General features: G+C 38.7%; 2 protein-coding genes across 3 annotated transcripts in view; one reads left to right on the forward strand and one right to left on the reverse strand.

Moving 5' to 3' along the window:
• STRN3 (striatin 3) overlaps positions 1–3,000 on the reverse strand; it is a 150,871-nt gene extending 147,871 nt beyond the window's left edge. The window contains 1 exon segment of the mRNA XM_037834746.1: positions 2,461–3,000. Within this exon segment, the coding sequence (XP_037690674.1) occupies positions 2,461–2,742 (282 nt within the window). The 5' untranslated portion in view covers positions 2,743–3,000.
• The window catches only part of AP4S1 (adaptor related protein complex 4 subunit sigma 1), a 61,624-nt gene continuing 36,474 nt past the window's right edge, over positions 2,324–27,473 (forward strand). For both annotated transcript variants that reach the window (XM_037834748.1, XM_037834749.1), the window contains exon 1: positions 2,324–2,354. The gene's annotated coding sequence lies outside the window, so the exon portion shown is untranslated. The remainder of the gene's footprint in view (positions 2,355–27,473) is intronic.

Raw genomic sequence — 27,473 nt, forward strand, 5'->3', positions numbered from 1 at the left:
ATATAGAACAGAAAAAAACATACAAACACAATCATGAGATTTTATTCCAAAAGAATCAGTGTGAAATAATGAGAACTTGAAAAAATTAAGTCTAGAAATACCATAGGACTTCTTCAAAACAAAGTTTTGGATGGCTATATCAGAACTAAAGTGCCAACAGTAGGTCAATGAAAGACATCTAGGAAGAATACAAGCAATAAGAATCTTCCTTAAAGGATTTTTCTGTTGTTGCTTTTAAGGAGAGAACTGGAGGAAAGACAACATAGGTTTCATTAATTTACAAGTTTCATCAATTTATAGGTTTTATTAATTAGATACAAGCAAGACATTTTCTTAGCTCCTTGCAGTAGTGAAGTTTATGAGGGAATAATGCGATTGCTAATTTGTAAATTGTTAAAACCCAAACTTGCATACAACAGTACCGAGGTTATAAACACTACACCAGGAACGGATAGTTATTTAGTGGGTTAAAGCCTCAATGTGTATGCAGATGTAACTTTTAATTTTAAAAGACAGTAAGAAAAAAAAAAGCTAACTTCATTCTACTCACACAGAAAATTAAGTTTGCAGCATGGTATAGTATAAAGTTTTACACAAACAGAACTCTATCCAAGTATTTTAAAGCAGAATACAACAAGTTAAAAGAAACAATTCTGATGTAAGCTTTCTGAACTCCAATAGTATATCAAAGCCCAACGATAAAATACTGAATTGACTTAACAGGTGTTAACATGATCAATTTTTTCAAGACTTGAGAAACTGTCAAAATACATCAATATTCTACTTGCTAAAAATTTTAACTTTATCCACCTTGTAGTCAAGAGTTTACTAGTTCAAAATCAAACTGAACCTTGAAGATGATTGTATGGCAATGTAGCTTACAAGGGGTGACTGTGATTGTGAAAGCCTTGTGGATCACACCCCCTTTAAATCACTGTATGGATGAATGAGTAGAAAAATGGGGACAAAAACTAGATGAAAAATGGGGGGGTGGTGATTTTTACTTTTATTTTTTATTCTTATTCTTGCTTTTCCTGGTATGAGGAAAATGTTCAAAAAATAGATTGGGGTGATGAATGCACAACTATATGATGGTACTGTGAACAGTTTATTGCACACCACGGATGAATGTATGAAATGTGAAATATATCAGTAAAACTGAATTTAAAAAAAAAATCGAACTGAAGAGATTTATATTTCTTCGATGACACTTTAAAAGTTAATCAAATCTTCCTTCTTTCAACGCATTCTCCTAACTAGTCACCGTAGGCCTACAAGACATACACGACAGCAAATAATACTGCTTACATCTTAAATATACAGCAGTCTAGAACAGGTGCAACACTATTTAGATGCGTCCTTTTTTCTTCTAAGCCTAAATTTGTCCTGGAAAGGGATTTAAAAATAAACCCTTCCAAATACCCAAGAGTTCAACAATCCTTTTCAAAAGGATGCTGTAATTTTTAATCCAATACATGAACCCTTAAACTACCAACATCTTCCAAAAGTTAGGTTAAGCATCCTATCAAAGGTTCACCTTAAGAGAAGCGTGCCTGGCTCAATTAAGAGTGTGATGAACCTAAAAACATTTAACTTTCTTTCCCCTGAGTTAGTAAAGTGAGAAAAGAAGTACATTTTACTTCAAGCTAATATTAAGTCTTTCCTCAGTCGTTTCATAAATACAGCACAGATACTTCGGTTTAGTTTTCAAGCGTAAAGAACGGGATGTGGGGTTGATGGGGTGAAGGGTATGCTAAATGAAAAATTCCATGTTGAGAATAGTAGTAAAGCGTTGATGAATCACTAACTAAGCATTAACAGAAAGGGATCCAAGTGAATAAGGCAGCATCCGAGGTAAGAAGGTACTTAAAAGTTGGAGGGGAGGAAATGAAAACTTCACAGATCAGCCTCAAGCCATTGTGCTGGGTAACAGCCCTGGAAGAAGCGTGGCTGTCAACCCGCAAGTGCGTACCAAGTCGCGGGAGGAGGCTAAACAAGCCAAACCAGAAGAGAAAAAGGAGGTGGGGGAATCCTGGAAAAGGTGGCAAAACGCCCATCCCAGCCCCTTTCCTGTGGTTCTCCACCTCAACAGAGCCTAACGAGAGCAAGTGCGGAGCCCAGCAGCCAGACGCCGGACTCTCCCACAGAGCCGAGCTAGGTCACAAGCCCTGGAAGCCCGGGAAAGCCGCCTCTGGAGGAGCCCCCGCGGTCGCCATACTAAAAGCCAAAATGGCTGCCCCAAGGAAGCCCGCACAGCGAAGCTAACGAGGATTGGGGAACAATCTTCTGAGGGAAAGGAGGAGGGGGACCCCAGGAGAGCCGCCGCCAGGACAGCTGCCCGTGGAGCCGCACAGGTAGGTTCCTCTGGAACTCTCGAGGCCGCGGGCTCGGGCTGAGGGGAGTCCCGGCCCCACCCCCCGGCCGGGATCCCCACCGCCGCAGCCACCCCGCACACCGTACCTGCAGTTCGGCCCGCTCTACCTCCCAGTGCGCCCGCTCCATCTCGAATCGGGCCCATTCGTGCTGGATGTAGTGCAGTATCCCCGGGATAGTATACTGCTGCGGCCGAGAGAGCTCTGGGCCTGCCGAGGGGGCGGCTCCCTCGGCGGCTGAAGGACCCCCGCCACTTGATGCTCCATTCCCCCCGGGCGAAAGGTTCATATTTCCCCCAGGTCCCTGCTGCTGCCGGGGAAGTGCCGCCAACCCGGGGCCGCCACCACCGCTACCGGCGAGCTCGTCCATTGTGTGTGCGGCCCCGGCCGGGGCGCAGACGGGACGTCGGCAGCAGAGGGAAGGGCCGGGGAGGGTGGCCTCGCACTGGCGGCGGGGCAGAAGTCGGCTGGGACAGGGAGGGGGAGGGGGTCGTTGCTCTGTGTCTGCCGTAGGTCAGAACAGGGAGCTGCCGGCCGCCGCCATTACGGTCCCTCCTCCATCTGCCGGTCTCACTCACTTTGGGGGAAGGGGGGGGCTGCAGCGGGAGGGGAAGGAGAAGGGCAGGGTTGGGAAGGGGCTAGACGTAAATCCGTCGCTCCCGCGACGCATGCCGGGTAGACAACGCCGCATGCCTAATAGCCAAATAGAAGCCAGCCTCACCCTACGCAGGCGCACTGGGGACGCGTTCAGGTCAGCCTCTAAGGGGTGGGGAAAGCAGGGGCCGCGCCCCTAGACCCGCCCTCAAATGAGTTCCTCGTGTTTGGCGGCGGTTATGCGTCCCTGTGATTTGGCATCCGGCTTTTCCGAGCGAGTCTACCTGTGTTTTCCTGGGTCTCTGTCGCAGGCAGCCCCCAGACGCAGTTCTCCACCCAGGGGTCTTGGCCGCGTGACGGCCGTTGAAGCTGGGTCTTAACCGAGTTGGTCGCTCCGGCCTGCCGCAACGCGTCCCGGATTCTTGACGTTTCTTTTGCATTCCTTGCATGTTTCTGGCAGTCCCACAGGGTCGGGCCTCTTTCTTTGCCTGTCACTCGCTCTTTCAGTACTTACTTAGCCCCAATCAGTTTTTGGAGCTTTGGGGACTTTCTCTTTTTTGGCCAGCGGCCTAGCTCCTTCCGGACATGGTGACTGGAATCACCATCCTTGCCTCGAGCCCGGACTTGGGTCCCATTTTTGTGCGCTTGGTCGCCCGGTCGCTACTTGTTCCTTTTACTCTCCTCATCTCAACTTTTCTGGGAGAGGGGGTTGTGTGGGGGGTACTTGGGAGGGGAGCAGAAGCGATTGTTCACATTTTTGTTTGTGTTTCTTGGTTGGAGAGGTGGTGGCAGTGGAATCCTTTAGATCTTGGTAGTGGATGAAGGGAGGAAAATAGCTTTGAAGCAGACTGGTTACACTAATAATTTGACGTTTAGACGCGAATGAGGTTCTCAAATATTGCCATTGATGGCAGAATATTTTGAGCGAAGTAGAAAATAAAGGCGTCGAGAACACAACTTAACATCCTAGATGAAAGGGTAAAAGTATTTTCCCGGTTCACTAAAAGTTGTTGGAGTGAATATAAGATTCATATTAAAGACAAGGTTACTTTTTAAAATTTAACAGGCACTATATCCACCAAGCAAAAACTCATTCTTCCAACCCCGCTATAACCTCCTCTATCTACTAAGTTTAATTTTTTTTTAAGTATTGTAATGGTGTGTTTATGGCTTAGTTTCCCTGGAAACATCCTAATGAACTATTGAGTTTCCAAAAGTAATAACTATTTGATTGAAAAATATGACAAAATAAACTGAATGTGATGAAGAAACGAGATTCAGTAATTACAGCTATGCGGGAAGGTTGCATATGAAATTGGTTGCATTTTTTAGAATTTTTTCTTTATTACAAAGCCAATAAATTTTTCACTATAAAGTTTTCATTATGGAATATACACTTCCATTTAGGATTTAATTTCAAACAGATAAAGCAATATATTTTATCTTGTCAGTTTTACTGTTCTTATATTTTAAAGGAGAACACCTTGTACTTCTTCCCCATGCTGCCATGTTTTATTTATATATGAAATGTGGTCTTAGATCACAGTACTATTAAAAGTTTCTTCATATTATTAATGTACTACATTTTATAGAGACAAACATACAACCCATTTATTCAATCCAATTAACTTTTGGGGGCGCCTCATAGCATAAAAAGTTCAGAAGTAAGACATATATATATATATATATATATATATATATATATATATATATACACTTAAACATTTGTGAGATAGTGTAGTTGACCTCCCTGATGGTAGTGTCAAAAGAAGAGGAACATGTGCATTTGTATTTCCCAGATACCTCAAGCCCAAAAAAGACAATTTAGAATCCCTGTCTTCTCCTCCTCACCCACCCTCAAAAAAACCTAAAAACTCTGCTCCTATCACCTATCCTATTAGGTGGCACTACATCCAAACCTGAGGCTTAGAAGTCTCCTAGGAGAGCTTTCACTTAGCTCCCACATCAGATCTCTTTTCTGGTAACATCCTTATGTCTACTCCATAATCTCCATCCATGCCTAAATTTAAGCCTTCCCATCCTGTTCCTCCCCCATCTCCCATTACCACTGCTGCCTAAAAAGCAAATTGGATCCTGTCATTACTCTGCTTAAATTGTTTCAGTGATCTCCAAGGATTTTAGGTTGAAACTCCAAATTTTAGCATTTAAAATATGGTCCTCCAAGTTTTAAATCCTCCCAATATCCTAAACTGTCATCACTCCATCACCCCACCCCACAGCATTTTCTTCTCCAGCCAAATTGCACTGTTTTGGTTCCTCAAATGCAGAAGGCTTTTTTCTTCCACAGTGATTTAACATGTCCCAAACACCATTGCCTTTCTATTCTGTCTTCCTTCAAAAGTCAGGTCAAGCATTATGTCCTCCAAGAAGTTTTACAGATCCCTAAATTATTTAGAGACTGTTGGGGATTAAATCATATCCCCCACAAGTGGCACACTCAGGTCCCAATCCCTGGACCTATGGGTATGAACCCATTTGTAAATAGGACTTTTGAAAATGTTATTAGTTAAGTTGTGCCCAAACTGAATGAGGGTGGACCTTAATCCAATGGGTCTGAAGTCCTTATAGACAAAGGAAACTGGACACAGAGAAGCCATGGAGAGCAACAAGTAGGGGGAAGTCAGCGGAATCTGGAAGAGAAGATGCTGCCATGAGCGTTGCCATGTGACGGAAAAGCCAAGAAACCCCCTAGATTGCCAGCCAACAGAAAGATTCTAACCCCTGGAAGAAAGGAACCTTCTAAGCCTCTGAAACTGTTAGCTAATAAATTCCTGTTGTTAAGTGAACCCATTGCCCCTCTACTTCACAACTGTAACTTTAGTATCTGGTACAATGTAAATTCTTAAATGATTGATGAATAACTTAAGTTTATACTAATATGAATATTTTTTCCTTCACCTTGATCATTTTTACTAGTTTTTGCTACAGTTATACCAGCTACCTCTTAAAGTTCAATGACCAAATTGAGTATTAAAAGTTAAGAACACCAGGGTTTTCTCTTCTGCTAGGAGAATATTTTGTAGACTCTTGACTTTGTGCTTTATGTCCATGACTCATGAGGATATTCTCTAGAGAGCTCCTAGAATCTTGTCCTCTGTAGGTCATGAGTACTCTCAGGCAACTTTATCACCTACAACTCACCTAACTGGAACTCCCTCCCTAAACTGCAGCTGAGTCATTTCCTCCTTTTCAGTCTCACCTTTGAAACTCCCTATTTGTTTGTCCTTTCATCAGTCCTTCATCTGTCCTCCACTCCCATAAGATTCTGTCAGTTTCAGTCTACTGCAAATGATCTCCAAATGCCTGTATCTTTAATCAGTTCAGAATTTCAGTTGTTTTTTTTTTTTCCTATTAGCTAACATGTCTTTGCTTATTCTATCTTTGACCAAAAGAGGAGCTTATTATATTTCACATGTATATATTATGTCAGCAAAAGCATGTTAGGGAATTATAGGCTTTAAATAAATCAGGAATAGTTAACACTCAAATGCCTTCTTACCAGTTATTACAAAGCCTAATGTAAAAAGAGAAGATGTTTTCTTTTTTCTTTTTCTATGAGTAGTTTATGTTCACAGAAAAATCATTTGGAAAGTTCAGAGTTCCCATATATACCCCCCTTCCCTGTTCTTAATGTTTTGCATTAGTGTGATACCTTTGTTACAATTGATGAAACAATATTATAAGTATACTATTAACGATAATCCATAGTGTACATTATGGTTCACTCTCTGTGTTATACAGTTCTGTGGTTTTTAAAAATTTTTTATTCTGGTGACATATATAACCTAAAAATTCCCATTTTAGCTACTTTCAAATATACAATTCAGTGGTATTAATTACATTCAATGTTATGCTATCATTACCACTATCCATTACCAAACTTTTCCATTACCACACATGGAAACTCTGTACCCATTAAGCATTAACTCCCCATTCCCCGTCTCCACCCTGGCCCTTGGTAACCTGTATTCTAGTTTCTGACTCCAGTAAAAAGAGTTTTGACCCTACCTATGAGATCTCTATTGCTCTCTAATTACTCACCTATATATCCAGTTTTATATTTGCTAACTATGTACCTGGTATCCTTCTACCAAAGGGCTCAAACCGGTTTACAAACATAAATTTAGTTTACATCATTAGCAAAGGTTGTAACAAGTACTCTAATCCCATGAGGGAGTAGAACAGAAGCTCAGATAAGTGTTCTCAGTCACTTCAGCTCCCCCTTAATAGTTTAGGAAGTGGTTCCCATTCTTACATCAATGAGTATGAATATGTATTTGGAAGCAAAAAATAAAGTCCCCCTTCATTACCATCTTATCAATGGGTCAGTATTACTGTCTCTAGTTCCAAATCATTTTGGTACATTTGAAATCATTTTTAGTTAGTTTTGGGGTGATTTAATCCCTCAGGGAAATGATACAGTGTTTATGTTTATAAACAAAGTGCAAATATATATTAGAGCCCAGAGGAAGCTCTTTGAGAAGAGCTGATATGTTCAAAAACCAAAGGAGTTTACTGTATAATGCAGATGGAACAAAAAGAGGAGGCAGCTTTGACTTATACCATGGCTTATCCTGCTAAATAAGATCAGATATCTCCTTCTCATTACAGTAATTGCCTGTGGCTAAGAAAATTGTAGAAATATATGCAGGACATTGGAACCATTGAAATAATATATATATTGTGTGGTAAGAAAAGGAAAAGGACCATCACAGATTATAGGAAATTAGACACCAAAGCCTTTAGGAAGGAAACTCAGCATGCTATATAAAATTCTAGTCCAAGTTCATTCCCAAATTGTCTCCTGGGTAATGTGAGTCAAAAAGATGTAGGCTGTGATGATATTGTATAACGGCTAACTCATAGAGATGTCAAAATTGAAAAGGAAAAAAACAAAAGGGATTGCCTAGAGCCAAGTCCCTCCTGGATATTGGCTAAAAGTGAACAACCAGGTCTGTAAATATGAGAACAGAATGACTGGAAAATTTAACTGGGAAATAGCCAAAACTTTCTGAGGTAATAATTTAAAGAGCTTAAAAATGTGGTTTGGCTCCTATTGGAGCAGCAGGGGTGAATGTTCAAAAGAATAATACAAGACGTGGACACCTTGCCCAGGAAATCTATGTTAGAGACAGTGTTCTCTCTGGCAACCTTTTAACTTTGGCAAAAATTCACAAAAATGTATTTTTTATCACAACATATTTTTAAGCAATGGTAATACTTAGTTTTGTCTTTTTGTTAAAAGTCTAACCTAAAACACATAAGAATTGCCCTATAAAAAAATGATTTAGGAATTCTTTAGAGGCATTTAAAAATAATTCTTATTGCCCCATTGCTTCTTTTGTTTTGTAAGTTTTAGTAGAATAATTGGATTTTTGAAATAATTGCGCTGTATATAGACTTTTCAAAATTTAATTTTTTATTTTGAAAATTTTCAATCAAAAATAGAAACATGTTATGATAGACTCCCCTTCTTAACAATTATCAAGGATGCTTATTTCGTCTATCATCATGATTTTTTCTTTTTGGTAGAATATTTTAAAGTAAATCCCAGACATCTAATTATTTCATTAGCATATACTCCTCTAAGTATCATTAACAGATAAGGACTTTTTTTCAACATACCATAATACCATTATCACACCTATGAGATTAATGCTAATTCCTTAATAAATCTAATCCCCATACCATATGAGTTTCTCCGATTATCTCAAAAAAATTTTTAAGAGTTGGTAATTTCAAAACAGGATGCAAATAAGATCCACATATTTCATTTGGTTGATAATGTCTTAAAAGTCTTTTTTCATTTGCCCTCCCTTACTATCTCCATGGCATTTGTATATTTAAGAAATTAGGTTATTTGTCCTGTAGAATTTCCCACATTTGGCTAATTGCATTCTTATGTTATCATTTAACATATTCCTCTCTCCATATTTTCTGTAAACCAGAAGTGAGATCTAGAGGTTAGGTTTGGTTCAGGTTCTAATTTTTTTGGCAGAAATACTTCTCCATTGAAGATTCAGTGTATTTCCTATTGCATCATACCAGTTGGCACATAATGTCCAGTTGTCCCAATTTTAGTAATGTTACTGAACTTGATCAGCCTGATCTAGGTATTGTTGGCCTTATCTATCTGTCTGTCTGTATTTTATGTATTGGTTTTATTAGCCATTGATAATTATTACCTGTATCCCTTATTTCATTAGTGATTACAAAATAATGATTTTCTAATTCTGTCACTTCTTCTGCATTTATTGGCTGGAATTCTTATAAATAAGAATGTTGCATCATTAACTATTTGATTACCGTCTGTATAGTAATGAATTTGATCTCCAAAAAGAGATCTGGCCTGTGTGACTCCCGGCAGGGTAACCTCTAAATCTTTTGAATTTCCCATGATGTGAGTGTCTTTTGTTACTCATAGAGGGGGTGTCTGGGACACACCTGATAGTTTTTGCTAACAAGATGATAGGCTGGAGGCAGCCACACTGGTAGTCTTAGGGTGGGGGCTGGCCACACCAGAAAGACCAACAATTTGATCAGGGGGTTGGAGCTTTGCACCAGGTTTTACCAGTTTGCCCTACCAAAAAGAGAAGGGGCTGGAGATTGAGTTCAACCACATGGGCATTGATTCCATCAGTCATGCCTACTTAATGAAACCCCAAAAGAAACTCTGGCACTGAAGCCCCAGGGAGCTTCCATGATTGACAATACACATCAGTGCACTGGTAGGGCAATGCAGTTCTTTCTCTACCTATAGAGGACAAGGAAGCTTTCTATTTGACACCCTTCCAGGCCTCACCCTATGGACTTCTTGCATCCTTTTTGCTGTAATAAAACTGTTCTTGTAAGATTAGCATTTTCCTGAGTTCTGTGAGTTGTTCCAGCAAATTATTGAAACCGAGAGGGTGAGAACCCCCGAATTTGTAGCCGATTGGTCAGGAGTGAGGATGGCCCTGAGGATTCCCAAGCTTGCACCTGGTGCCTGAAGGGCAGTATTGTGGCGTATTGCCCTTAACCTGTGGAATCTGGCCTAACTGGGTAGAGTCACAATTGCTTTGTAGGAAGTGTCAAAAATCACTGTAAACATTTGTATCTTAAAATACAAGAAAGGTAAAATAAATGCTTGATTCTTTCCCTCCACTTTAAAATTTCAGAAAAATGAATTGATGCCCCCAACCTTCAAAGGGAATCAATGAAGATTTGTTGGGGGTGGGGAGTACATCATTTAGTGCAGTCATTCTTTTTGAATCCTTAAGTCTCCCATAATCAGCCAGTGGAAGCTACGTTGAGTTGGCTTCTGTGCCGTTTTGATATGATCCCAATCATGTTTGCTTGCTTTCTGGCACAAAGAATCCCAGGCTCATCCCATATATTTTCTGCCCCAGACTTGGATTTGACTGTTTTGCAAATGGGAACACTGAATTGTTTTAGTGCGAGTGGTGTTTATAAGACCATAACCTGGGCACTGGGAGTAGTCATTTCTTCTAGACTTTTTCAGTAGATAGAGGAAGAAAAAATACAAAATTTTATAGAAAGAGAGAAATAAATTGTTCATTCATATGATATTTCCAGTACCAATGAAGGATCACAAGGTTTTCACTTATTTTCCTTTATATATTTACATCTCTTTTTTTTTTTCCTGAAAATCTTGGTTCCTAATGACATTCACATATAGCTTTATAAATGTTTTATGTATACACACACACACATACATATATAATATGTAGTTGCAGTGTTATTACCAACAATCTACCAAATGCAGTTTAACATTCTTTAAGGCTCTTTTTGTCTTTAGGATATATTCCGATATTCCATTAGGGAAGTACAAACAAAATACTGTATTTTAAAGTCACTTGATATACACTTATGTTCATTTATTTGTTTGTTTTTTATTTTTATGGTTTTGTATTCTTTCAAGTCAAAATTATAAAACAAGATATATTCAAACAGGTCTACTTTCAACTTTCTCCCATCCAAGCTCTATTTCTTCCCTTCTCCGTAAGTATCCATTTTTATTAGTTTTGGTTTATAAGTTGATTTATTTTATTCATTTTTATTGAGATATATTCACATACCATGCAGTCATACAAAACAAAGCATACATTCAATTTTTACAGTACCATTATATAGTTGTGCATCATCACCAAAATTAATTTTTGACATTTTCATTACCACAAGCACAAAAATAATAAGAATAAAAATTAAAGTGAAAAAAAACAAATAAAGTAAAAAAGAACACTGGGTGCCCTTTTTTTTTTCTTTTTTTTTTTTCTTCCCCCATTTTTCTACTCATTCATCCGTAAACTAGACAAAGGGGAGTGTGGTCACAATCACATTGTCACCCCTCATAAGCTACATTTTTATATAATCGTCTTCAAGATTCATGGGTTCTGGGTTGTAGTTTGATAGTTTCAGGTATTTACCGCCAGCTACCCCAATTCATTAGAACCTAAAAAGGGTTGTCTGTATTGTGCATAAGAGTGCCCACCAGCGTGACCTCTTGGCTCCTTTTGGAATCTCTCTGCCAGTGAAGCTTATTTGATTTCCTTTCACATCCCCCTTTTGGTCAAGAAGATGTTCTCCATCCCACGATGCCGGGTGTACATTCCTCCCCGGGAGTCATATTCCACGTTGCCAGGGAGATTCACTCCCCTGGGTGTCTGATCCCACGTAGTGGGGAGGGGAGTGATTTCACCTGCCAAGTTGGCTTTGCTAGAGAGAGAGGGCCACATCTGAGCAACAAAGAGGCACTCGGGAGGAGGCTCTTAGGCACAATTATAAGCAGGCCTATCTTCTCCTTTGCAGCAACAGTCTTCCCAAGGGCAAGTCCCGTGTTAGAGGGCTCAACCCATCAAACCATGAGTCCCCTATGTCTGTAAGCACAGGTTGATTATTTTTTAAAATAAAATATTTATGTTAAGCAAATACATAAATATATTCATATCCCTTCCTTTTTCTTACAGTAAGGTATCATAGTAAAAACAGTTCTCTACCATGCCGTTTTGACTTAACAATATGTCCTGGAGATCATACCAAAACTGTACAAAGAGATCTTCCTCATTCCTTTTTGCAGTTTCATAGTACTCCATTGAATTAATTTGCTATGCTGTATTCAACCATTCCTTTATTAATTGAAATGTAAGTTGGTTCCAGTTTTTTATAAACAGTGCTATGGTTAATAGTCTTGTGCATATTTCACTTAATTTTTCTCAGGGTATCTCTGAGATAGATTTTTAGAAGTACAATATTAGTATCTTGTACATTACTAGTAGATAATGTAGTAATGTAGATAAAGCAGTATAACAATGTATTTTTAATTTGTATTTAAATTAAAGCATCTTTTTATATCTTTAACGGTCATTTGCAGTTCTTCTCATGCTAACTATTTGTTCATATCTCTTGCCCATTTTTTAATAGAATTGGTCTTTCCTCAACTTTTCAAAGTTCTTTATGTATTAGGTATATTAACTCTGTGTGATAAATGTTGCAAATATTTTTTCAATTTTTGGTGGTAGGGATGTCTTTCTACTTTGCCTAGAGTCATGCAAACTTTTTATTATGTAGTCAAACTTAGGAATCTTTTCCTTTATTGCTTCTGGATTTTCAGTTACAGAAAGATTTTCTCCTTTCCCAGTGTATACTGAAATTCACAAAAGTTTTCTAGTAAATTTTTTTGTTTCATTTGTTATACTTAGATGTCTAACCCATTAAGAATTGATCAGATTTTATGGTTTTCATGTAGCTATGTAGTTTTCCCACCACTGGTTTAAAAAAATCCCTTCTTTTCTATTTGCAAACATGAATTTAATAAAACACTTGTATCCAGAATATATAAAGAAGTCTTACAACTCAATAATAAAACAAACAATCAATTAAAAATAAATGGGCAAAAGAGCTAAATAAACACTTCACCAAAAAATATATACCAATATCAAACAAGCACATGAAACGATGCTTATTATCATTAGATAATGATAATAATTAAATAAGAATTAAAACTATGGTGAGATACCACTACACATCTACTAGAATGGTTAGAAAAGACTGACAATGCTGAGTTTTGATGGTAAAGATGTAGATTAACTGGAATTCTCACATATTGCATATGGGATGCAAAATGGTATAGGTACTTTAGAAAGCAGGTTCTTATACACTTAAGCGTAACTTTAACATATGACCCAAAGTTTCACTTCTAGATTTTTTACCCAAAGAAATGAAGACATATATCCACACAAAGACTCAATGCTACCCAAACTATTCTAGAGCAAAGAAAGAGTAGGAAAACTTCAAATTCTTTTTATAAAGGTAGCAAAACTTTAATATTCAAGCCTGAAAAAGATTGCAGGATAAAAGAAAATTACAGACCACTCTCACTTCTATTGATTCAAAAACCTTAAATATTAGTAGACAGAAATCAATAGATCTTTAAAACAGTAATAGATTATGATCAAGTAGGTTTATTCCAAGACTGCATGGGTAGTTCAATATTATAGTATTTATATGAGGAAGGAAATATTTTGTCCTCTTGTTCTATCTTAGACTAAAAGAGGTATGTTCAATATGTTCAAATGTTTATTATTAGCATGTTCCTGTTTATTTCTCTTTGCATTTCCTGTCATTTCTGTTTTATAAAATTTGTTGCTGTGATCTGAAGTGCATAGATATAAATAGCTGTTATATCATCATTGTGAATTAATAGCCTTTAGCAATTAATTTGTCCTTTGTCCCTTTTAATGCTTCTTGGTATGGAGTCTGCCTTGTCAGATATCAACACTGTGCTTTCTTTTTGTTCATATTTGCCTGGTATATCTTTCTTTTCCATCAGCTCACTGTGAAAGAGTAGGTAACAGTTTTCATCTGCATTATGGCCAGATTTTTCTGTTTCTCCATTTTCTGTAAGTATGTCATTCAGATCCTTATCCAATTTTTTTCTTACAATTTGTTTGAACAGGTTTTGAAGACAACCCTTTTCTGTTGATTGTGTTTATGCAGACTGGATTTTTCTAACCTTTAAGGAGGAGGTTCCTAGGGAGCAGGTGGGTCAGTCCAGAGCTCTGACTACCCAGGACCTGGGCCTCCCTCTTAAGTTATTACCCCGAAGTATTTCAAAAACTCAACCTCCCAGCATAGAAACCTTTCCAATACTTTTTGGATCTAATTCCTCTGGCCCCTGAAACTGGTATATTACTCTTCTCCCTTCTTTCCCCCACGCCCCTACCCTGCTTGAATTGTGATCTACTGACAGTTTCTCCTCAGTACAGCATCTGTCCTTCCACAAAGGATCTTTCCGGGTATTTCTGAGAGCTTTGAGGGTCCTGGCTGCTCCAGCACCCTGGGATCTTCCCTGACACTCATTGACAAAAGGGACCCAATTCCCACTGTGGATCTTAGATACGCTTGTGGGATTCTTACTTCCAATGGGGCCCCTCCCTTTGGGTGAGTATTTGTTGGTGATTTCTGGGTTCCTTGGCTCTTTTGACCCTCACAAATCCACTCTTCCTAACCTCTCCTGCCAGCACAGCCACTGTCACCCCTCATTCTTGTTGCTATAGGTAGTTTGTCCCCCGTTTCTGCTCTTCAGTTGAAAGGGATGTTTTCTCACCTGGTTGTGGTAAACATGTTGCCTGTAGATGTTTTCTTTTGCTATCCTAGTTGTAACCACTTTTGTGAATGGATCCTGGGAAATTGCAAAAGTACTGTACTGCCATCACCAGTACCTTGCCTCTCTTCTTGCTTGTGTTTAAAAAATTTTTTCATGTCTGTTATTGAGGCATGCTATTGATATATTTTTATTTGACCAGTAGTAAAGTCATTGTGACATTATTACTATGCACAAATTCAGAGATATAAAAGAGAATAAATATCCTTTGGGCAACAATTGGGCAGGCTGTTGTCTAACAACTTTAATGTCCTATTTATTACATTTTCAGCTTGACTTGTAACAGGTTGCTATACTTTATAGTGAAATTAAAAATAGCAAAGTGTGTTTCTGGGCAAAGGGAAGCCAAGCTGGCCACCTGAAAAGTTCTGTGTTCCTCCCTGATATCTGATCTAAATGAGAATGGTGCTAAATTCAGATGTGCCTGTAAAACTTGCCTTGGACAGCATTTGCCTCGTATATCTTATTTACTGGAAATAGAAAGGGAGATTAACTGAATTCACTTAATAGAGCAAATCAGATTTAAGAATTTTGGAAGTAGTAAGACTAATCGCAAAAGTTAAACACAATGCCGTGAATGTGACAGCATGATTTTTACCATCCTAAATTTTTGCATTCTCTGATTTAGCCACTTCTAAGGCATTTTAGGTTCCATGTTCAATTGGACCAAAAGTGAACAGTCCTTTAGCATTATGCCTTTTGTGATATGTTCCAGGGTCAAGATTGAAACTGCCAAAACATGCATATTTTCCAGTAAAAGCTCTTAGAGAGCACACAACTGGCTGGAACTAGATTTATACTAGTGAAGGGGGTTGAAATTGTGCAGCCCTGTCACATTTATAGCATTACTGAAGTATTACGAGTCTTGTGGCAAACAGAAAGGTAACGAGCAGGGGGTGAGAACACAGATGCTGGAGCTAAACTAACTGGAATTTGGTCCTTCTTCTACCACTTCACCGGGTGGCCTTTGGCAAGTGACTAAGCTTTCAGATCTATAAAGTGGAGCTAAAAACAGTATCTATCTCATAGAGTTATTATGAGGATTGAATGAATGTAGGTAAAGTGTTCAGAACAATATCTGATAAACACTGTGAAAGTGTTTTCTTTTGTTATTTTCTTTTCCTGAGATGTTAGTTGGGCCATGTTAACACATATTTCAAAGAGTGAATAATGCCTTTCAAATTATAGTTGTGGAGGTCTTTCAAGACTTCCATCAAACATTGGGGGCATTCTAACACCTTTGAATTAGAGTTAGTTGTAACTGTGTCACTAACCAACAATGAGTAAGTAAAGTGATCACCAAATTGGAGTTTAATGTAGTCATATTGTGTTCCATTGCTCTTTTAGAGCTATCATCTGCAAAAATAATTTGTTATTGTAGCCATAATTTTCTAAATGATATCCTCAGTCCTCCAAAATATAAATGTAGCTTTTAATAGTGCTTGATTTTTAGCTCAGGAAAAACTTTAATTAGGAAAATCTTAATAATTTTAATACTTAGCTACAGTTTCATAGAATTATTTTCCAGTATATTTTTTAGAAAAAATACTCACTTGGTGATTTGTGTTTTTCAGGAAATATGAATATTAGAGTAAAAGACTAATTGCATATAAATTAACAAGCTGATTGTTTTGCAGAAACATTCTCCATAATTCCAGTAGCACACTTAAATTCAGTTTATGGTCAACTTCTCAGAGATACATTTCATGTAAAGTGGAATTCCTCTGCATCTCAGTGAGGTTTTATTTAGTTTGGTTTGAATTCAAAATCTGAAACATTCCACTTGGCCCTGTAAAAGCAGTTACAGGCTTGTCATTTGAATCCTAATGCAATGCTATTAGGAGACCACTACTTAGACGGGTTTTCTTACTGTATAAGAAAAATCTATTTGTCTTTCTAGGTCTTTTAGAGTTTTCATTGGAAATCAGATATCCAACAAGAACTAGCAAAATTAGATAACTTAGAGAAATAGAGAAGTTAAATTTATTGGAATCAGAACATTTGGTTTGAAATATTTCCAGTTTGAGGGGAAAAACTTAGTTTCCCATTTAATAGAAATGGGAAGTAATACCACAGTAATTCTAGTTTTTCTCTCTGGAGACTCTCCCTATTGACACATTGTAACATCATAATAGCAAGTCTGGATAAGGCAGCCAGGAGACCACTATTTCTCTGGCTTCTGCTGCCTTCTCTCTAAAATTAATATTGGATGTCCTTTCTAATCCAAAAATTTCATAAAGATGTTTAGTCTAAGCACAGATATTTCATCTGTGTGCCTAATTTTTTTTACTTTAAACTTTTAATATTGAAATAATTTCAAACTTACAGGACAGTTGATAAAAGAGAACTCCAGAATCCCCTCCCACCCCTACAGACCCATAGCCACCAATTTTTACCTTTTACCACATTTGCAGTATTATCCTGTCAATCCATCTATCAGTCTGTATCAATTTTCTAAACATTTAAGAGTAGGTTGAATACATCATGCTTCATGAACACATAATACTTCCATGTACATTTCCTAAGAACAAGGATGTTCAGTTATGTAGGCATCCTAAGTATCCTAAGTATCGTTATTAAGTTCAAGAATTTTAACATTGATATGAAGTTTACAGTCTATAGTCTATTTTTTTTTCATATGTCCCAATAATGTCCTTTTGGGTCTTTTCTCCTCCATTATTAGATCTAGTCCAGGATCATGTATTACATTTAGTTGTCATCGTGTCTTTTTTTTTTTTTTATCTTCATTTTATTGAGATACATTCACATACCACGCAGTCATACAAAACAAATCGTACTTTCGATTGTTTACAGTACCATTACATAGTGGTACATTCATCACCCAAATCAATCCCTGGCACCTTCATTAGCACACACACAAAAAATAACAAGAATAATAATTAGAGTGAAAAAGAGCAATTGAAGTAAAAAAGAACACTGGGTACCTTTGTCTGTTTGTTTCCTTCCCCTATTTTTCTACTCATCCATCCATAAACTAGACAAAGTGGAGTGTGGTCCTTATGGCTTTCCCAATCCCATTGTACCCCTCATAAGCTACATTTTTATACAACTGTCTTCGAGATTCATGGGTTCTGGGTTGTAGTTTGATAGTTTCAGGTATCCACCACCAGCTACCCCAATTCTTTAGAACCTAAAAAGGGTTGTCTAAAGTGTGCGTAAGAGTGCCCACCAGAGTGACCTCTCGGCTCCTTTTGGAATCTCTCTGCCACTGAAGCTTATTTCATTTCCTTTCACATCCCCCTTTTGGTCAAGAAGATGTTCTCCATCCCACGATGCCGGGTCTACATTCCTCCCCCGGAGTCGTATTCCACGTTGCCAGGGAGATTCACTCCCCTGGGTGTCTGATCCCACGTAGGGGGGAGAACAGTGATTTCACCTTTCAAGTTGGCTTAGCTAGAGAGACAGGGCCACATCTGAGCAACAAAGAGGCATTTGGGAGGAGGCTCTTAGGCACAACCATAGGGAGGCCTAGCCTCTCCTTTGCAGCAACCGTCTTCCCAAGGGGAAAACCTGTGGTAGAGGGCTCAACCCATCAAACCATCAGTCCCCTATGTCTGTGGTCATGTTAGCAACCATGGAGGTGGGGTAGGCGAATACCCCTGCATTCTCCACAGCTCCTCAAGGGGGCACTACATCTTTTTTTTTTTCCTGTTTTCTTTTTTTTTTTTTTTTTTTTTAACTTTCCCTTCTTTTTTAAATCAACTGTATGAAAAAAAAGTTAAAAAGAAAACAAACATACAATAAAAGAACATTTCAAAGAGACCATAACAAGGAAGTAAGAAAAAGACAACTAACCTAAGATAACTGCTTAACTTCCAACATGTTCCTACTTTACCCCAAGAAAGTTACCTAATATAGCAACATTTCTGTGAACTTGCTCCTACTATATCCATCAGAAATTAACAGACCATAGTCATTCCTGGGCATCCCCAGAACGTTAAATAGCTTATCTGTTCTTCTTGGATTATTGTTACCCCTTCCTTAATTGCTCTCTATTGCTAGTTCCCCTACATTCCACATTATAAACCATTTGTTTTACATTTTTCAAAGTTCACATTAGTGGTAGCATATAATATTTCTCTTTTTGTGCCTGGCTTATTTTGCTCAGCATTACGTCTTCAAGGTTCATCCATGTTGTCATATGTTTCACGAGATCGTTCCTTCTTACTGCCGCGTAGTATTCCAATCGTGTGTATATACCACATTTTATTTATCCACTCATCTGTTGAAGGACATTTGGGTTGTTTCCATCTCTTGGCACTTGTGAATAATGCTGCTATGAACATTGGCGTGCAGATATCTGTTCGTGTCACTGCTTTCCGATCTTCCGGGTATATACCGAGAAGTGCAATCGCTGGATCGAATGGTAGCTCTATATCTAGTTTTCTAAGGAACTGCCAGACTGACTTCCAGAGTGGCTGAACCATTATACAGTCCCACCAACTTGAATAAGAGTTCCAATTTCTCCACATCCCCTCCAGCATTTGTAGTTTCCTGTTTGTTTAATGGCAGCCATTCTAACCGGTGTTAGATGGTATCTCATTGTGGTCTTAATTTGCATCTCTCTAATAGCTAGTGAAGCTGAACATTTTTTCATGTGTTCTTGGCCATTTGTATTTCCTCTTCAGAGAACTGTCTTTTCATATCTTTGCCCATTTTATAATTGGGCCGACTGTACTATTGTCATTGAGTTGTAGGATTTCTTTATATATGCAAGATATCAGTCTTTTTGTCAGATACATGGTTTCCAAAAATGTTTTCCCATTGAGTTGGGCTGCCTCTTTACCTTTTTGAGAAATTCCCTTTGAGGTGCAGAAACTTCTAAGCTTGAGGAGTTCCCATTTATCTATTTTCTCTTTGTTGCTTGTGCTTTGGGTGTAAAGTCTAGGAAGTGGCCGCCTAATACAAGGTCTTGAAGATGTTTTCCTACATTATCTTCTAGGAGTTTTATGGTACTTTCTTTTATATTGAGATCTTTGGTCCATTTGAGTTAATTTTTGTGTAGGGGGGTGAGGTAGGGGTCCTCTTTCATTCTTTGGATATGGATATCCAACTCTCCCAGCCCCATTTGTTGAAAAGACCATTATGGCTCAGTTCGGTGACTTTGGGGGCCTTATCAAAGATCAGTCGGCCATAGATCTGAAGGGTCTATCTCCGAATTCTCAATTCGATTCCATTGATCTATATGTCTATCTTTGTGCCAGTACCATGCTGTTTTGGGCAACTGTGGCTTTATAATAAGCTTCAAAGTCAGGGAGTGTAAGTCCTCCCACTTCGTTTTCTTTTTAGAGTGTCTTTAGCAATTCGAGGCATCTTCCCTTTCCAAATAAATTTGATAATCTAGCTTTTCCAAGTCTGCAAAGTAGGTTGTTGGAATTGTTGATTGGGATTGCATTGAATCTGTAGATGAGTTTGGGTAGAATTGACATCTTAATGACATTTAGCCTTCCTATCCATGAACATGGAATATTTTTCAATCTTTTAAGGTCCCCTTCTATTTCTTTTAGTAGAGTTATGTAGTTTTCTTTGTATAGGTCTTTTACATCTTTGGTTAAGTTTATTCCTAGGTACTTGATTTTTTTAGTTGCTATTGAAAATGGTATCTTTTCTTGAGTGTCTCTTCAGTTTGTTCATTTCTAGCATATAGAAACATTACTGACTTATGTGCATTAACCTTGTATCCCGCTACTTTGCTAAATTTGTTTATTAGCTCTAGTAGCTGTATCGTCGATTTCTCAGGGTTTTCTAGATATAAGATCATATCATCTGCAAACAATGACAGTTTTTACTTTCTTCTTTTCCAATTTGGATGCCTTTTATTTCTTTGTCTTTGCCGGATTGCCCTGGCTAGCACTTCCAGCACAATGTGAATACAGTAGTGACAGCGGGCATCCTTGTCTCGTTCCTGATCTTAGAGGGAAGGCTTTCAGTCTCTCACCATTGAGTACTATGCTGGCTATGGGTTTTTTCATATATGCTCTTTATCATGTTGAGGAAGTTTCCTTCAATTCCTACCTTTTGAAGTGTTTTTATCAAAAACGGATGTTGTATTTTGTCAAATGCTTTTTCAGCATCTATTGAGATGATCAATTGATTTTTCCCTTTTGACTTCTTAATGTGTTGTAATACATTGATTGATTTTCTTATGTTGAACCATCCTTGCATGCCTGGAATAAACCCCACTTGGTCATGGTGTATGATTTTTTTAATGTGTCTTTGGATTCGATTTGCAAGTATTTTGTTGAGGATTTTTGCATCTATATTCATTAGGGAGATTGGCCGGTAGTTTTCCTTTTTTGTAGCATCTTTGCCTGGTTTTGGTATTAGATTGATGTTAGCTTCATAGAATGAGTTAGGTAGTGTTCCATTTTCTTCAATGTTTTGAAAGAGTTTCAGTAAGATTGGTGTCAGTTCTTTCTGGAAAGTTTGGTAGAATTCCCCTGTGAAGCCATCTGGCCCTGGGCATTTATTTGTGGGAAGATTTTTGATGACTGGTTGGATCTCTTTGCTTGTGATGGGTTGGTTGAGGTCTTCTATTTCTTCTCTGGTCAGTCTAAGTTGTTCATATGTTTCCAGGAAATTGTCCATTTCCTCTACATTATCCAGTTTGTTGCCATACAGTTGTTCATAGTATCCTCTTATAATTTGTTAAATTTCTTCAGGATCTGCAGTTATGTCACCTTTTTCATTCATTATTTTGTTTATATGGGTCTTCTCTCTTTTTGATTTTGTCAGTCTAGCTAGGGGCTTGTCAATCTTGTTGATCTTCTCAAAGAACCAACTTTTGGTGATATTTATCCTCTCTATTGTTTTTTTGTTCTCTATGTCATTTATTTCTGCTTTAATCCTTGTTATTTCTTTTCTTCTACTTGGTTTAGGATTGGTTTGCTGTTCATTTTCTAGCTTCTTCAGTTGATCCATTAGTTCTTTGATTTGGGCTCCTTCTTCCTTTTTAATATATGCGTTTAGTGCTATAAATTTCCCCCTTAAGCCTGTGGAGAATGCAGGGGTATTCGCCTACCCCACCTCCATGGTTGCTAACATGACCACAGACATAGGGGACTGGTGGTTTGATGGGTTGAGCCCTCTACCACAGGTTTTACCCTTGGGGAAGACGGTTGCTGCAAAGGAGAGGCTAGGCCTCCCTATGGTTGTGCCTAAGAGCCTCCTCCCGAATGCTTCTTTGTTGCTCAGATGTGGCCCTGTCTCTCTAGCTAAGCCAACTTGAAAGGTGAAATCACTGCCCTCCCCCCTACGTGGGATCAGACACCCAGGGGAGTGAATCTCCCTGGCAACGTGGAATATGACTCCCGGGGAGGAATGTAGACCCGGCATCGTGGGACGGAGAACATCTTCTTGACCAAAAGGGGGATGTGAAAGGAAATGAAATAAGCTTCAGTGGCAGAGAGATTCCAAAAGGAGCCGAGAGGTCACTCTGGTGGGCACTCTTACGCACACTTTAGACAACCCTTTTTAGGTTCTAAAGAATTGGGGTAGCTGGTGGTGGATACCTGAAACTATCAAACTACAACCCAGAACCCATGAATCTCGAAGACAGTTGTATAAAAATGTAGCTTATGAGGGGTGACAATGGGATTGGGAAAGCCATAAGGACCACACTCCACTTTGTCTAGTCTATGGATGGATGAGTAGAAAAATAGGGGAAGGAAAGAAACAGACAAAGGTACCCAGTGTTCTTTTTTACTTCAATTGCTCTTTTTCACTCTAATTATTATTCTTGTTATTTTTGTGTGTGTGCTAATGAAGGTGTCAGGGATTGATTTGGGTGATGAATGTACAACTATGTAATGGTACTGTAAACAATCGAAAGTACGATTTGTTTTGTATGACTGCGTGGTATGTGAATATATCTCAATAAAATGAAGATTAAAAAAAAAAAATAAATAAATAAATAAATTTCCCCCTTAGCACTGCTTTTGCTGCATCCCATAGGTTTTGGTATGTTGTGTTCTCATTTTCATTCGTCTCTATATATTTAGCAATTTCTCTTGCTGTTTCTTCTTTAACCCACTGATTGTTTAGGAGTGTGTTGTTTAACCTCCAGGTATTTGTGAATTTTCTAAGTCTCTGATGGTTATTGACTTCTAATTGTATTCCATTGTGGTCAGAGAATGTGCTTTGAATAATTTCAATCTTTTTAAATTTATTGAGGCTTGTTTTATGTCCCAGCATATGATCTATTCTGGAGAAAGTTCCATGAGCACTAGAAAAGTATGTGTATCCTGGTGATTTGGGATGTAATGTCTGTATATGTCTGCTAAATCTAATTCATTTATCAGATTGCTTAGGTTTTCAATTTCCTTATTGGTCTTCTGTCTGGTTGATCTATCTATAGGGGCTAGTGATGTGTTGAAGTCTCCCACAATTATTGTGGAAACATCAATTGCTTCCTTTAGTTTTGCCAGTGTTTCTCTCATGTATTTTGTGGCACCTTGATTGGGTGCATAGACATTTACAATTGTTATTTCTTCTTGCTGAATTGCCCCTTTTATTAGTATGTAGTGGCCTTCTTTGTCTCTCAAAACATCCCTGCATTTGAAGTCTATTTTATCTGAGATTAATATTGCTACACCTGCTTTCTTTTGGCTGTAGCTTGCATGAAATATTTTTTTCCATCCTTTCACTTTCAGTTTCTTTGTGTCCCTGTGTCTAAGATGAGTCTCTTGTATGCAACATATTGATGGTTCATTTTTTTTGATCCATTCTGTGAATCTATATCTTTTAATTGGGGAGTTTAATCCATTTACATTCAACATTATAACCGTGAAGGCATTTCTTGAATCAGCCATCTTATCCTTTGGTTTATGTTTGTCATATTTTCCCCTCTGTCTATTAATATCCTTTATTGTACCCATACCGAATCTCTTTAGTACTGAACCTTTCTCCAAGTCTCTCTGTCCTTTCTTTGTTTCTCTGTCCGTAGGGCTCCCTTTAGTATCTCCAGTAGGGCAGGTCTCTTGTTAGCAAATTCTCTCAGCATTTGTTTGTCTGTGAAAAATTTAAGCTCTCCCTCAAATTTGAAGGAGAGCTTTGCTGGATAAAGTATTCTTGGCTGGAATTTTTCTCACTCAGAATTTTAAATATATCGTGCCACTGCCTTCTCGCCTCCATGGTGGCTGCTGAGTAGTCACTACTTAGGTCTTATGCTGTTTCCTTTGTAAGGTGGTGAATTGCTTTTCTCTTGCTGCTTTCAGAACTTGCTCCTTCTCTTCTGTGTTTGACAGTGTGATCAGTATATGTCTCGGAGTGGGTTTATTTGGATTTATTCTATTTGGAGTTCGCTGAGCATTTATGATTTGTGTATTTATGTTGTTTAGAAGATTTGGGAAGTTTTCCCCAACACTTTCTTTGAATACTCTTCCTAGACCTTTACCCTTTTCTTCCCCTTCTGGGACACCAATGAGTCTTATATTTGGACGTTTCATATTAACTATCATATCCCTGAGGTCCATTTCGAGTTTTTCAATTTTTTTCCCCATTCTTTCTTTTATGCTTTCATTTTCCATTCTGTCATCTTCCAGGTCACTGATTCGTTGTTCAACTTCCTCTAGTCTTGTACTATGAGTGTCCAGAATCTTTTTTAATTTGGTCAACAGTTTCTTTAATTTCCATAAGATCATCCATTTTTTTATTTAGTCTTGCAATGTCTTCTTTATGCTCTTCTAGGGTCTTCTTGATTTCCTTTGTCTCCCGTACTATGGTCTCATTGTTCATCTTTAGTTCTTTGAGTAGCTGCTCTAGGTGCTGTGTCTCTTCGGATCTTTTGATTTGGGTGCTTGGGCTTGGGTTATCCATATCGTCTGGTTTTTTCATATGCTTTATAATTTTCTGTTGTTTTTGGCCTCGTGGCATTTGCTGAACTTGATAGGGTTCTTTTAGGGTTTGTAGACCAATTGAAGTCCTTATCTCTAATTTATCAGATCTACAGCTTCGTGGAGTACACTTTCTCTAACTAACCAGCAGGTGGCGTCCACGAGCCACCTGTTCTCCACAAGCCAGTTCTCCCCTGCTTAGCCTTTTTGGTGAGTGGGGGAGTGAGTTTTGTGGGGTCCAATTGGTGTACCAAGCTTGCGTGTGTAGTTGGTGTTGCCTGCCCTGTATATGGGGCGTGTTTCCGGGCAGTCAGGGAGGGGGGGGGTGGCTCTAACAATCAAATCTCCGTGGTGATCCTAGAGTTTTAAGGCTGCTGCAATAGTCTAATCCTTCAGTTCAGTCCTGCCACAGTTTGTCTCTGCCACTGACCCACAAGTCCTTGGTATTGGCGTATGGCTCCTGAGACTTGCAAGTGGGCCCCTCTTCCAGGCCGTGCACCCCCTGGTCCTCTGTTGAGGGATGACTGTGCTATGTCACAGGTGAGTGCCGTCCCCCCAGAGCAGTTCTGGGCTGCTGGGCTGTGTAGGGAGGCTCCCAGTCTGCTGAAATGATGGCTGATTGGGGCTTTGTTAATTCACACTGCTCTACCTTCCCAGCTCTGGGACAATCAGCTGAGGTTGCAGGGAAGGCTAATGTCCACGCCCAGTTTTGTGGTGTGTGCCTGTTATTTGAAGCACTTCCGTCACACTGGGTTGTCTGGGGCAGTTCTGGGCTATGGGGCTGGCGATGGGCAGGAGTGTTTCCTGTCCACTAGGATGATGGCTGTGAGCGGACACCCCCCTTTTCTTGGGAAGTTGTGGTGTTTAGTGAATTTTCTCAGCCACTGGATTATTGCGTTTTGTCTCAGAGCTCTCCTAGTTCTGCCCTTGACTTGACCTGCCCAAATTGCAGGTCTTTGAAGCTTTCTGTATTGGGCTTCTTAGAGTAATTGTTTTAGAAAAAGAAAAAAGGATTTAAAAAAAAAAAAAAAAAAAGGGCCCTCCTCACAGATCTAATGGGTTATTGAAATGCTAATAAACAAAGCAACCAGGGCCATTAAGGAAAGGTCCACAGGGCAGAGAGATCAGCTTTTCTTCGGGATTTGCATATGCGCCTCAGGGCCTGAGCTCAGGCCTGAGCTCTGCCCTTCCCCCTTCTATGTTCACCAGAACTCCAAAATCCTCCCGCTTTTATTTGGAGTTTTTCGTGTTGTTTTTTTTCTATGCCTGTCTCCTCTCTGTTGGGCTGGCTGCTCTCAGATTCTCTGGTGTCTGGTCTCAGTCTATCTATGGTTGGAGTTTGGATCAGCAGAATGAGTTTCCAATAAGGGCTGCCACTGCAGTTCTCCCTTCTCCTTCCCGGAGCTGACAGCCCCTCCTCCCACGGGACTGAGCCTGGCAGGGAGGGGCGCGGGTCCCCTGGCCGCAAAAAACTTACAGATTTCGCTGATGTCAGCAGTTCCATGTTTTCATGAGTGTTGTATGAAGTATGCCCAAAGTCAGATTGCTCTGTGGTGTCCAGTCCACGCAGTTCCTGGCTTTCTACCTACTTTCCTGGAGGAGTAACTAAAACATACTGCTCACCAGTCTGCCATCTTGCCCCGCCTCTGTCATCGTGTCTTTAGTTGCTCTTTTTCTGTGACTAATTTTAACCTAACAATTTAGAATCAGATTACCCACACAGGGGTGTTTGTTCACCATTTCTAATCCATGCCCATATTTTGTCAAAGGAAAAATTTAACACCCTGTTTTAATCTTATTTTAAATTTTGGAATAAATTACAATTGACAATAAAACAAAATAGAAGAAGATAATTTTAAAGAAAAAATTGTATTTTGATATTGAAAGATACTTCTTATTCCCTCTATTATATGAATTAATGGGAGGGTTAAACTGGCTTTCTTGCCATTAATAGTTTCTATCTTTAAACTGTGTCTTAGGCATTGCTGCCATCTTCCCAGTTCCCCGCCCCACCCCCATTGGGATGTTCATTATCTCTCTGGCAAATGATTGATTGAAAGTCTACTTTACACCCCTCCATCCCCCACACCACGCACACACACAGACACACAGATGACTAACGAATAAATGTAAAACAAGTACTCTAAATCACATAAAGTTAGGGTCTATTTATAGTATATAAATTTCTTTATCTTCAGCTTTTGAAAAATGACTTTTCTCCCTAGCCTGAATCCTATTGCTTAAAAATTTTTCATTCCACCCCCCAAGTTTAATATAGGAAAGCTGGTAGTCAAATGGCCCCCAAAATACAAGATCTACTCTTTTCATTAAATCTTCCAGCTTGCCTTTTCTGTATGTGTTTAAGTGACAAATAACCACAGTTATTTAGACTTACATTGTATCACAGACCAAAATTTGATGAGAATTTTTGATCCATTTACCAAAATGGCTTTAGATGGAGATATGAGAGTCACAGGAAACTGGAGAAAATTTTCAGATATACTGCCAGAAAAATCATAGACCAGATTATTAACATATATTTTCAAGGTAGTTTTCTAATTTTTCTGCAGAACTGATAACTTCAGGATTTCTACAAGTTTGATTGAAAATTCACATTTTAAAATATGTTTTTAGCTATTTTAAAACTATATAAGTAAATGTGGTTGAAATATTTATTGAGCGATCCATGGATCTAACACAAAATAAAAATCACTACTGAAACTATTTAAAATCGATTTTCAAATCATAAAGAAAACATTTTCAGAGAGGTTGAGAGAGAAAGAGGGAGGTATGGAAAAAGGGCAGGCTTTTTGAAGTGAAATTTCAATTCTCTTAGGACTGTAGTGGGAAGACTAACTTACAGTGGGGAAGAGAAGAAAAAAAGGGGGACTCTTCTTGAGTGCTTTGCATTTCCTTTATCTCAAGTCATCCTCACAGTAACTCTGTGAGATAGGTGCCATTTATTCCCTT

The sequence above is a fragment of the Choloepus didactylus genome, chromosome 4, assembly GCF_015220235.1.
Source record: "Choloepus didactylus isolate mChoDid1 chromosome 4, mChoDid1.pri, whole genome shotgun sequence".
Taxonomy (NCBI): domain Eukaryota; kingdom Metazoa; phylum Chordata; class Mammalia; order Pilosa; family Megalonychidae; genus Choloepus; species Choloepus didactylus.